Source organism: Malus sylvestris, chromosome 11 (genome assembly GCF_916048215.2).
Source record: "Malus sylvestris chromosome 11, drMalSylv7.2, whole genome shotgun sequence".
Lineage (NCBI taxonomy): Eukaryota > Viridiplantae > Streptophyta > Magnoliopsida > Rosales > Rosaceae > Malus > Malus sylvestris.
In genome coordinates, this window is record NC_062270.1 from 8,908,779 (window position 1) to 8,921,798 (window position 13,020).

Consider the following 13,020-nt stretch of genomic DNA (forward strand, 5'->3'; position numbering starts at 1 on the left):
AGCTCTTATTGCACAGTATGATCTTGAGCTTGTGCAACTTGATGTGAAGACGGCTTTCCTACATGGTGATTTGAATGAAGAGATTTATATGTGTCAACCAGATGGGTATATAGTGAAAGGGAAGGAGAATTTGTTTTGCAAATTGAAGAAATCACTTTATGGCTTGAAGCAATCTCCAAGGCAATGGTATTTGAGGTTTGATAAATTTATGAGAGGCCAAAACTAGAAGTCAATATGATCATTGTGTGTACTTCAAGAAGTTGCAAATGGGTCTTTCATTTATTTGTTGATATATGTTGATGATATGTTGATTGCCTCAAAGAATGTTGAAGAGATTGAAAAATTGAAGAAGCAAATGAAGAATGAGTTTGAGATGAAGGATCTTGGTGAAGCGAAGAAGATCATTGGCATGGAGATCACTAGAGATAGAGAGAAGGGTTTGGTCAGTTTGAATCAAAGACAATACCTTGAGAAGTTGATTCAGAAGTTTGGAGTTCATGATTCAACCAAACCGGTTAATACCCCTTTGGCTCCTCATTTTAAATTGAGTTCTCTACAATGTCCTAAAAATGATAAAGAGAAGCTGCAAATGAAAAATATACCCTATGCAAATTTGGTTGGTAGTTTGATGTATGCAATGGTATGCTCTAGACTGGATATTGCTCATGCAGTTGGCATGGTGAGTCGATATATGCATAATCCAGGTAAAGAGCATTGGCAAGCAGCTAAGTGGATAGTGAGATATCTCCATGGTACTCGAGATGTTGGTTTATGCTTTGAGAGAGATGACTCTGGTATTGGTCATTTTGCAGTTGGTTATGTTGATTCAGATTATGCAGGTGATCTGGATGGAAGGAAGTCTACTACAGGCTATGTGTTTACTATGGCTAAAGGGCCAGTTTGTTGGAGGTCCATTTTGCAGTCGTCTGTTGCTTTGTCTACTACAGAGGCTGAATGTATGGCAGTTGCTGAAGCTATAAAGGAGGCCATTTGGATACATGGACTGATTAGAGATTTGGGGGTTGATCAGAAGCAGGTGGAGGTACATTGTGATAGTCAGAGTGCCATTTATTTGGCTAAGTATCAGGTTCATCATGCGAGGACCAAGCACATAGATGTGCGTTATCACTTTGTTCGTGAAATTGTTGGTGAAGGGGAAATCATTCTCCAGAAGATTCCAACTAAAGACAACCCCGCTGATATGTTGACTAAGGTTGTTGGTGTAGCCAAGTTTGTTCACTGTTTGAACTTGGCTCACATTATGCCTATATAAAGAAGGCGTTGAGCAGTAGGAGTTTTGGAGCATTTGGCTCGGCATGAGTTGTTCTCTTGCTAGTGTTTGGGAGTAATTTTTGTGTTGATTGTGTTGGTTGGCTTATCATGGCGTTTTTCGAAACTTGGCCAATGTGGAGATTGTTGAATAAGTGGCCAAGTGGACAACAAAACAAAACAACTTTCGGCTAATAAACAAACCAAAATAAAAAAGGTGAAAGACATCATGATGAGGAGGCATCATGATTATGTTTGTTGAAAAGAAAAATTGAAGGTCATGATGATGTTTTTGAAATTTTTATTGGGTGCTTTTGTATTGATGAAGTGAGCATACGAAAGTGAGAAAGAGAGAGGAAGTGTGCACCATTTTTCTGTTTTAGTAGCCCATCTTTGAGAGAGCAAAGAGAGCTGCAGAGAGCAGAAAACTGAGAGCAGAAAGAGAAGAAAGAAAGGTGATTTCTTTCTTTGTTGGTACTCACTCAATCAAAGTTATATTTGTGTATTAGCTTTGAGCTTTGTATAGAGAGGAAATTATTCACTATATTTCCCTCTCTATTTGTTTCTTTGGTGAGTGAGAGTTATTGGGTGTATTGGGTTATTTGGGTAGTGAGATTGCCAACACTTTGTAAACTCCCATTTGGTTGATAGTGGATTATTGGGTGAGCTCCTACTGCTCCGAGGACGTACTCCAGTTACATTGACTGTTGAGGAACCTCGTTCTTGGTGTTCTTTTATATTTTGTTCTTGCATTTTCATTTGATAAATTTCCTGTGGGTTAGCTTGAGTTGGTTCTAATGGGTTTGGTGCTATCCTAGCACAACACTCTCTAATTCCAGCATGCTTTTATAGTGTTGCCCTGGATCACATATGATGGTGGTATGCTCTCCATTGTTGGAAGTCTTTAATTTCTTTTTCATTTTGCTTGATAGCCATTTATACCCTGGAAAGCAATAAATATGCCGTGTTGCAAACAAGCACATAAAAAATCATAACTTTGATTTGGTGGTTTTTATAAGCTCAGGATATTTTCTATATCGAAGATTGATTTTTCTGTCTTAACCATTTGCTAGATAGGAAAATTGCCTGAGATAGTTCCCACTTAAATCATGCTCTCTCTCTCTCTCTCTCTCTCTCTCTCTCTCTCTCTCTCTAAAATAGAGACATGGTTCAGAATTAATATCACAAATATTGTTGATGCCACATCTGTTGTTGAGAAGTCATGAAACAAAAGACATGTTGCTAAGATCCTGAAAGATTGAACAAAGTTATTTCTATATGATTATATCAGTTTTAAGATTACCCACTACCCAATATTTGAACAGTCAATGCTTGGATGAATAGTAGAAGACACGTGCATTTCCCGCTTCTTCCATGCTCTGGGTTTGCAAGTTGCAACCTCTGCCGCTTCCGGCTCCGAACTCGGATCCGAAGGCCTCATGGGTATATTTGCTCACACTTCTCATTCAAATTTCATTTTTGTTTCGAATTTTAAATTTTGAAATCAGGGTAGATTACAACCATGTGTTACACATTTGGGATTTTGAGTACAAATAGTATTTCTAAGTTTTCCCTCTTTGTCTTAGAGATAATCAACTGTTATTAAGCGGTTTTCGTAGTGATTGGAACTTCCTTTAGAACTAATGAATCAAGTGATAGCAAGATAAGCTAATCGAAACAGCACAAATATGAAGGAAAATAGGTTCTGCTTTCTTAAGGTTTCAAATTTTTTCAAGTTTGGAGGCTTCTGTGAATCTCTAACAATTGTTCGAATTTTGTATCCAAGTATGCATTATACATTCAATTGAGCCAATGAAGCATGTGTGCCAACGAATTCTGAAGAGTTCGGCTTGGTTTTCTCTCTTTGGTTTTAATATTTAAGAGTGAGACACATGTTTGTTGACTAATTGAGACCCTTCTCTAAGTTTTTAGTAGATATTGTGTAATTTACTTTTTTGAGCACTTCTTTAAGTTGTCAAGATCCCAAAACGTACAAGGAGATATCAAGTTTAACAAGTCACAAACGGTGATCAATCCAAATACAGTGAAATTAGGGATTTTACACTTAAAAAACTCAATTAGCTTTAGACCATAGGATTAGCATTTTGCATATGTGAGTATCCTTGACTTGCTCATTTTATTTTTTTGGATAAGAAACAAACTATCATTGAAGGGAGAAGAAAGTGTACAAAAACAAAGTTTCTGTAAGCTTGCACTCATATACCTAATATTTTAATTTCTTTTCTTGGCAGGTATTTTTTTTTATATTAGAGGCTATTACTTGGTGCTCTACGCTGAATGACCTATTTTTGAGAAAGGCATGGATTACTTTCAGGCATTTTCCATACACAATTGGATCATGATAATATTTTTAGGCATTTCAATTTATTCCACATGTGAATAGTTTTGAATTCAAAGTTTAGTTTCGATTTCAATCTGGCATATGATATTTGAATAGCAAAAGCATTTTCAGTGCCATTTTAATTTTCTGAAAGGTAACTAAGTGAAACAATATTTTGTCATTTTTCTTCAGGTAAATAAAATAATGTTTCGTAATCTTTTGTATGTAAGTACTATTGTCGAACCAAAGTCACAAGAGATACCATTCAAAAGGGACTCAAGAAAAGCGATATTGTCGCTGGAACTGAATATGAATGGTTTCTTATAGCATGTATATCCATATATAGCAAGCAAAGTTTCACTTCATTGGTTCTTAGGTGCTAGACCATCTTTTTAGTTACTTTCTATGGAAATTATTCATGTCTATTGTAGATAATGGTTTCAAAACCCGCAACAAAATGGGGGCAAATTTTCTAGTTCAAACTAAACAAAGAACCAAATAAAAAACCATTCAATCTCATTGTAAAATGCCATTCCATCAGATAAGAATGCAAATAAACATAGAAAACGGGACTAGCTACAACTAGAAGAATCAAATTTCTCATTGTCACAGACAGCCATAACCAATAATTTCATCCAAACAGCCATAATAAATAATTTCATCCAATTTTATCATAAAGATTGGAGGGTTCACAGTGACTCTATTCTTGAGCCATCTTCAATTCGGAACACACACAAGCGTCGTCGTTCACCTTTTTGAAAGAAAACTCTCAGACCACGTATCGTATATTAGTCCATTTTTGTGGCTTTAGAAACCCTATAATTATTTTGATTGAATGCAACTTAATAGAAGGAGGTAGGGTGTTAAAATGATAGAAATAACCCTAAACACAAGTCATGTGACTCGCACATGACTTACTTTGAATGGAAAACTTAACGGAATTAGGATGAGATGACAAATTGATGATATGGGAAAGTTGGTATAACAAATTGCTTAAAATTTTAGTTTGATTGACAAATTGAAAAATATGTACAAGTTAATATGAGATTTCAAAAATTTTCCTTTTTCCCAAATTATCTATTCTGAAGTTGAGGAGCAATTGCCCGTAGCTTAGCTATAGTCAAATCTTTGCCACTCAATTTCACGCTATTTACAACAATGCCATCAAAATGGGGTTGGGTTGGGAGGGTAATTCTCAAAAGTTGAGAGGGTAATTTTGTCTGTATGGTTTAGAACGGATTGCGATGGGTTTAGACGCGTGCGCTGTCTTCTCATCTTTCACTCTTCCTGTTTCTGTCCTTGTCTACCGGAAAACCCACAATCTTTCATCTTCCTCTGCTTTTCCTCTCTCCCCGCTCCCCATATCCCTCGACATGAAGCACACAAACCAAGTAGTCACGGTCGAAAGCCTCAAACATGGCGGAGGCGAAATGGAGGTGCAGTGACGGTCGACAACTGCCTCCGGTGTCGATGATTTTGGCCGTCGGAAAGCGTCCTCACTCTGATTATGGTATGTTGAATTTCTCGATTCTCCCTTTATTTGAGTCTCCTCTCTCCTTTTGCGTTTGTTTAGGGTTTATAAATTAGGGTTCTTAGGGATTTTAGGGTTTCCTCGCTTTTTTTTTTTTTTCAGAAATTGCACTGTATTTCTCAGATCGGAGTTGTTCTTATTTTGAAAAAATTGGACTAATGTTGATTTTAGCTTTCGTCTCTCTGGTAATTACTCTGAACCCCCAAAAGATTTGAAATTTCTGGTAATTGTTCTCATTGTTTTTGACAATTTGTATAAATTGCTGCCATTGTGTTGTGAAGTGTTATGAGTATTTCAAAGAACATCGATTCTATCAATTGCAATTCTGCAGATGACTAAGAGCAAGTCCACCCCTAAGGACTTTGCGCCAGCACCCAGCGCATTTATCCACTCAAATGAATAGTAATAGACTGGAGTGAACAGTAATAGGCCAAGGCATCTCCACCCCTAAAAAAATGCGCTGGTACCCAGCGCATTTATTTGGTGTGTTTTTTTTTTTTAAGTTTATTTCGGATAAGATTTTTAACCAATTTCAAATAAAATTTCAAATAAACTTAAAAAAAAAATACACACTAAAATAAAATTACATACTCATCAAATAAACTAAAAAAAAACACACTAAAATGAAATTACATAAACTCATCAAATACACTTTATTCTTCAACCACAAGTTTTTTGGTATTTTTTTTTCACACAAAAAGTATATGAAAGCTTTGGTAGAAAGTGTAGAAAATATTGAAATGTGGTGTAAGGTGGAAGATGAGAGTTAGGTATTTATAGAAAAAATAAATAAATTTTTTTTAAATTTTATGTATTTTTTAATATTTTTTCTGTATGTTTTAATAAATTTTAATTAGTTAATTAACGTGGACCGTTGATCTGTGATCGGACGGTATATTTTAAAAGTAAAATTTAAATTTTTTTTACCGTTGGAAATCCAACGGTCTAGAAAAACTAGCCGTTGGAAATCCAACGGATATAAGAATGCCACGTCGCTGATGGGATCCGGAGCACAAGTGGGCTGACAGCCCTGTCGGCTACTCGCGGCAGCGCCTGCGTGAAGCGCACGCGCCAGGCAAACTGCCCAGCTTCTTGCTCAGTCTGTTTTGGGCTGGGCTCTTGCCTAGCTCGGGCTGGGTACCAGTCAAATTGAGGGGTGGACTTGGTTGACAGGGTGCTGGCCCTGTTTTTCTCCTGGGTCCTGGGCAAATTCCACTCCGGTGGAATTGCTCTAATGAAACAAAACGCTTAGAAAACGCCATCGGATGATGTTTTAATCAATTGAGAAAAGTGTAATTACTCACATTTTAACAAATTAAGGTTTCTTATTTCACTTCTTTGCAGAAAGCTATTAATTCTGCATCAACGGTGACTCAAACCTTAAGCGGAGAAGTGGCGGACGGTCAACGTAAGCTCATAGCTCTTGCAGCTGCACGAGGAAACTCAAGTGCAGTAAATCCTCTGGTCACACAACTCACTAATGGACTTTTGGGTGATCTTCATGAGAAGGTTAATTTATCCAAATTGGAGAATTTCTCATTATACAATTCTACTGAATTTTTTTTCAAATTTAAATTTGAATATAAATTTTAAAATTTTGGTTTTGATTATGCAGTTCGTGGATTCTGTGCTGCTGTGGTATATTTAAATGTTGCCGTCCTCCACTGTTTGAGCCTGGGCCTCCTCCACCACCGTAGTGGTATATTTTCTTAGGAGCGTACTTTGCATGAATTATTTTGTGTAATTGGTTGACTTAAATCTTTATTTGATCTAACTATTCCAATTTGGCTAATTTGTTTTTTAATTTTTTATTATATTTTGGGTATGCTATCTTTGGATGCTTAGAAAGATAGTAATTTACTTTTGTGTTTGATTTTTCACTAATGGTATGTTGTGATGGGATTTAGTAATTTTCAGTATTCTTCAATTATTTTGAATTTGCAAAATCAAATAACTCGTGGAAATAAATTAATATTTCATTAATCTGTATGTAAGAGGACTTTACAATATGTCATCAAGTTTAGACCGACAACAATGAATGGCAAACTTAGGATTAATGCCTCTATTAATTTAATGTTTTCTCATGGTCAAGAAATATATACAGCTGTCTTATTTATTGGACAACATCACTCATCCTCTATATTTAATATTAATTGCTTTTCTTAATCTATTTTTCCGTCAATCTTTTCTGCTACCTAATCTCATTTGTTTTTCGATTTTGTGAAATGTTTTGGAAGCGGGAGTGTGTGAAATGTATTGATGCTGATGATAGTGCCGAATTTGGTGACACTCCTCAACTAGCAGAGCAGTAACAGAGCTTCTTCCAACTCAAATTTAATGATTCAAGCTGCATAAGATTTGCATAACATTCCCAAGTTGTAGTCGATGTGCCTGAGTGGTTGAGTACTTGACTAATGAATGTAACCACTAAGATTTGGATTGTTTTTGGGGGGTAAGAAATAACATTGCTAATTTTGGATTTATGGGTTTGAATTTTTGTCGAGTATGTGATTCTTTGTTCTGTGTGTATTGATTGACTGATGAAAAAATGTAGCCATAAAATATTGATTTTGACAATTTTGATTCTGAGATTGCCTCTTTATATAATGTACAATTTTTGTAGTTGCCTTCAATGTTGTTGTCATTGGCTCGGCTGCTCAAAAGATCTATACAATGTCATTTTGCCAATAATGTGGGTATTGAGTTGAATATCATAAAAGTGAACATCTGTAACTATAGATCTGCAAATGTTTGGTAGATAGAGTAATTTGGGAATTTGTTACCAAAACATTGATGGATAACATGTAATCATTTTTTTACGTGAATGTTGAATGTTGAATGCCTTATCGTTTTGGTTTTTAACATGCCATTGTTTATCTGTATCCAAAATGAGTCTAAATCTTTTCAAATAAATGTTACTTTCTGATTTGAGAAATTGTAATTCACCTTTTATTGATCTTTTCCTATATATTTGATTTATAGAGCTCTTGGGTTGTCAATTGTGACTGGAAATTCTACTCCTCACATGGATCATAGGTAAAAAACACTATTTTCTTTTCTTAGTACTTTTCCTTCAAATGTGTTTTATTATGAGATTGTCTCTTTATATATTGTAAATTTCTAGCACTTATGCAAACTTTAGAGCATATAGGAAAGCAAATGTTTTCCATTTTAGGTACAAAGAACCAAATATGTTATCTATGTCTTCAATGAAATGCTTTAGTGTTATTGCTTTTAATTGTTTAGTTTTAACTAATGTTTGGATGCTTAAAAATATTATTCATTTTGTCTTTTTGAACCTGAACGGATAATCAAATTGGAATAGATTCTATTTTTTGAGTTCATTTTGCTTATCAGTTTAACTTAGTTCTTTGAACCAAATGCAAATTCCAATCTTGCATTGTTAAGCCCTGAAATTAGAACAAAAAAACTTGCATGAAATTGAAGTTTTCTCTAAATGACTGCTTTAGTAGAACGACTGCTAAAACCATTGGATTAGAATTCAGAATGCATATGAGAGAATATTGATAGCAACAATGCTAGAAAACCTTGATTTGTCATAGCCCATGGGCTTTAAAGTTGGGGTTAAAATTCAACAAAAAAATGGCCATTTGCAAACCCTATTAACCATACCAATCAACTTGAACCCAATTCCCTTCACTTATATGGACGAGTTCATATAGGTAGCGTTTGGTACGCAGACGAGACGGGACGAAGGTTCCGTGTATGTTTGGTACACGCAGGATGGAACATGTTGGTTGTTCCGTTCTGCGTTTCATACGCGTTGGAATGAACGCAAATGACTGCGGAGCCATAGCCGGAGGTGTAGAGACTACGGGAACGAGTCACATGGAACTGATAAATCCACAAACCAGATAATGAAGCATAATAAACTTAATTGCAAAACCTAATTCAGATTCGATCTTCCTGCATCTGATTCAAGAATCTAAAGTGTCTGCATGTAAATTCAAGAACCCAGTTCATAAATCCTCGAACATTTTCATCAAAAACAAAAACCCCCTAAAACCCACGAATCCACATGCCATTTCAACAAAAACCAACAGATCTTATCGCAAATATTGATCAATAAACGAAACCCAGATCGCTGACTTCGACTTCTTATCCCTCCGATCGCAGCCTCTGATCGGCCAAGTGGGTACCTCTCGATTTCGAAATTTTTTCAGTAAATTGGCGAAGTCGTAGGTGCAGAAGTAGTTGGCGAAGTCAATCAGAGAGCTTCTCTTTCTGGTGGTAGAGGAAGGCGTAGGTGCAGAAGTAGTTGGCAAAGTCGACGCCTTTGTCCACCGGGGCGCTGCCAGCATCACCATTGCTGGTGCCGTTTTGGTCCCCGCCACGGGAGCAGTTTCTGTTAGCTCTGCATGCCCTCGGATAGAAGTGAGGAGGAAGAAGAAGAAGATAGAAATGTTATAATTTTGTGTTCCACATATGTGGAACGAGTTCATTCCAGGGGGAGGCGGAACGAAAAATCATCCAAAACTTGTCCCGTGGAACAGCGCATTCCACTCGTTTTAGGCGCACCAAACGTGGGAAGGAACGCCTCGTCCCGTTCCGTCCCATCTCGTCCCGCGTACCAAACGCACCCATAAGTAACAATATGAGATTAGTCCACTTTTAATAAACATGTCCAGTCAACTTGGTGTTTAGAAAAACATTGTTTAGCTTTAGATCACAATGAACTATCAATGTTTCGCTATGGTTATGAAAATAATCCAGTGAATAATAGCAACACCAATAACAATATCTAGCCCTTGAAGAAGATTTTTTTTTTTTGGTAAATGTATTGATCTCTTTCCCCTTCAATTACAGTAGGGGGATGCAAATCCTGCAACCACTCCTCTAAACTCCTTCGGTGCATCAACTCAAAAACTAGAGACTTGAAATCATCATCGAGAAAACATGCAGATATGACCTTGACGAGATTTCGATCCTTGATATTTCTCAAAGCCTCATATTCGGCTATGAACCTCTTTGTTAAACACCTTCATATCTACAAGTACAAGCCGAGATTTTGGAAAACACCTTACACTGATGGTGGTCAAGTCTAATAGGAACTAGATTTTAATTGATGTGAATATTACACAAAAATACCAAGTACAAGAAGTAGTAATACACTCTTCACACAATGAACCTCATTGGTGATTATTTACATTGCAAACTTCCACATCTACTGTGGTAACATAAAAACTAGACTTCACAGGCAGTACACAAAATTTCTCTATCACAAAAGCACATAAAAAGGAGTGTCTATCCAAGAAAAGTATTCCTAATGGAATGAAGTTCAGATGCAGCGTCATTGATATTCTTTAGTCGATCTGTTACGGATTCAGCATAACAAGCAATTCCAATTCTAAATATTGAACTCAAGCACACCTCAACTTTATGAGTTCTCCCACTGCATTGATTGGGATTCTCGTTCGTGCCTCCTTCAAGAAGTGGTGCGTCTGCAATCTCAGTAATTCGCCCGAGGAGAGCCATCTTGACAAAATTATGAAGGTTCAAGCTATCACCAAACATGTTGTTAGTGGGTCTTTTCCCTGTAAACATCTCCAACAACATAATGCCAAAGCTGTAGACATCACCATTTGTTGACACCTCACCCCACATGCCATACTCTACAATTCAAACATCACATTTGTGTATAAGTAGTTCAGTTTGAATTTTGTAAATTAAATACTCCAAAATAAAAAAGGAAATATAATGAAGTATATATCTAATATGTCTATACCTAAAGCTGCATAACCAACTGTTCCTCTTATTCCAACGGAACTTATCTGACTCTGAATTGCTGAAACATTACTCGTTAATTGTGAGAGAAACCTTACTAATCCAAAGTTTGAAACATGGCCAGTCAATTTGTTGTCCAATAGAACGTTGCTTGGCTTGAGTCACAATGAACTATTGGCGTTTCACAATGATTATGAAGATAATCCAGTGCACAAGCAACACCAATGACAATTTCTAGACTCTGAAGAAGACTTAAATTCTTGGGTACATGATCTCTTAACTCTTCAGTTCCAGTAGGTGGATGTAGCCACTCCTCTAAGCTCCCGTTGTCCATGAACTCATAAACTAGAGCCTTGAAATCATTACCATGAAAATCAACACTTGAACACACGGTTATAATCTTGACGAGATTTCGGTGCCTAATATTTCTCAAAGCTTCACATTCGGCAATGAAACTCCTCGAAGCTCCATGGCGTAAAAAGTTAAACACCTTCACGACAACAAGTTGAGCTTTATCATCCTCATCAAGAACTCCTTTGTACACAGACCCAAAACTACCAGCACCAATTAAATTAGCCTCTAAGAACCCGTCAGTAGCTTTGAGTAGAGTAGCATATGACACTTGCAAAATAGTGTTCCCCAAAGTGCTCAATGAAATTTCTTTCCTTTTCTTCCTTGACGAACAAAGAAAGAAATAGGAGAACACCATGGCTATTCCTAGAAGAGCAAGTCCAAATACTAAAGGGAGTATTAGTTTCAAGCTACGAGACAATCTTCGTTTCTTGGTCTCTTTAGACTTGCACTTGGGAAGCTTTAAATTAGCAACAGGGCTGCACAGATTAGTGTTGCCAACAACTGAAATAGCACTCGCATTTTTGAAAACACCTCCAGTTGGTACCACTCCCCAAAATTGATTGAATGATAAGTTCAGATTACTTAGGATTCTAAAGCCTTCTAAAAATTTTGGAATTTCACCTGAAAAATTATTGCGAGAAATGTCTAGATCTCGAATCCCTCTCACTGAACTAATAGACAAAGGAATGGACCCGTTGAAGAAATTTCCTTGCAAATGCAGGACTTCTAAACTCTCACAACCACCAAGGCTACTGGGGAGTTCTCCAGATAACATGTTATCAGAAAGATCCAGTTCACTTAGACTATGGAAATTCCCAACCTCCCGGGAAATGGAACCTGTGAAGAGGTTATTAGACAAGCCCAAAGAAATCGATAAGGAGGGGAGTCTAAAAACTTGTATGGGTATTTTGCCGTTAAGAAGGTTATCAGAAAGATACAACGATTGCAACCCATGGCATTTCCCCAGACCTGAAGGAATGCTGCCCTCAAGATAATTTCCATCCAACGCAAGATTGAATAACTTGGTTAAATTTCCCAAGGAAGACGGAATATTTCTTGATAATTTGTTATTGGAAAAATGTAATATTCCAAGGTTTGTTAACTGTTTTATGTTGTAGCACCTTGATTTTCGAAAACACCTTACACTGATGGTGGTCAAGTCTGATAGGAACTAGATTTTAATTGATGTGAATATTACACAAAAATACCAAGTACAAGAAGTAGTAATACACTCTTCACACAATGAACCTCATTGGTGATTATTTACATTGCAAACTTCCACATCTACTGTGGTAACATAAAAACTAGACTTCACATGCAGTACACAAAATTTCTCTATCACAAAAGCACATAAAAAGGAGTGTCTATCCAAGAAAAGTATTCCTAATGGAATGAAGTTCAGATGCAGCGTCATTGATATTCTTTAGTCGATTTGTTGCGGATTCAGCAGAACAAGCAATTCCAATTCTAAATATTGAACTCAAGCACACCTTAACTTTATGAGTTCTCCCACTGCATTGATTGGGATTCTCGTTCATGCCTCCTTCAAGAAGTGGTGCGTCTGCAATCTCAGTAATTCGCCCAGGGAGAGACATCTTGACAAAATTATGAAGGTTCAAGTTATCACCAAACATGTTGTTAGTGGGTCTCTTCCCTGTAAACATCTCCAACAAGAGAATGCCAAAGCTATAGACATCACCATTCGTTGACACCTCACTCCCCATGCCATACTCTACAATTCAAACAGCACAGTTGTGTATAAATAATTCAGTTTGAATTT

At 36.7% G+C, this 13,020-nt stretch overlaps 2 protein-coding genes and 2 long non-coding RNA genes across 5 annotated transcripts in view; 2 read left to right on the forward strand and 2 right to left on the reverse strand.

Annotated features, from left to right (window-relative positions):
• Nucleotides 1-1,575: 1,575 nt before the first annotated feature.
• LOC126591234 (uncharacterized) lies at nt 1,576-4,130 on the forward strand. Of its 2 annotated transcripts, XR_007612316.1 has the most exons (3): nt 1,576-2,712; nt 3,522-3,821; nt 3,994-4,130. It is a non-coding gene; the product is annotated as an uncharacterized LOC126591234 (long non-coding RNA). The 2 variants fall into 2 exon arrangements; XR_007612315.1 differs by lacking the exon at nt 3,994-4,130 and having other exon boundaries at nt 3,522-3,964.
• A 597-nt stretch (nt 4,131-4,727) lies between these two features.
• Nucleotides 4,728-7,763, forward strand: LOC126591233 (uncharacterized). Its single transcript, XR_007612314.1, has 4 exons — nt 4,728-5,120; nt 6,486-6,650; nt 6,757-6,840; nt 7,379-7,763. It is a non-coding gene; the product is annotated as an uncharacterized LOC126591233 (long non-coding RNA).
• A 2,643-nt stretch (nt 7,764-10,406) lies between these two features.
• LOC126590190 (probable LRR receptor-like serine/threonine-protein kinase At3g47570) lies at nt 10,407-12,015 on the reverse strand. Its single transcript, XM_050255716.1, has 3 exons — nt 11,052-12,015; nt 10,888-10,947; nt 10,407-10,774 (listed from the first exon to the last, which is right to left on the reverse strand). Exons 1-3 carry the CDS (start codon nt 12,013-12,015, stop codon nt 10,407-10,409), a joined length of 1,392 nt encoding a protein of 463 aa, XP_050111673.1.
• Nucleotides 12,016-12,604: 589 nt separating this feature from the next.
• The window catches only part of LOC126590191 (probable LRR receptor-like serine/threonine-protein kinase At3g47570), a 51,613-nt gene continuing 51,197 nt past the window's right edge, over nt 12,605-13,020 (reverse strand). Inside the window, exon 4 of the mRNA XM_050255717.1 lies at nt 12,605-12,972. Coding sequence (XP_050111674.1) covers nt 12,605-12,972 — 368 coding nt within the window. The remainder of the gene's footprint in view (nt 12,973-13,020) is intronic.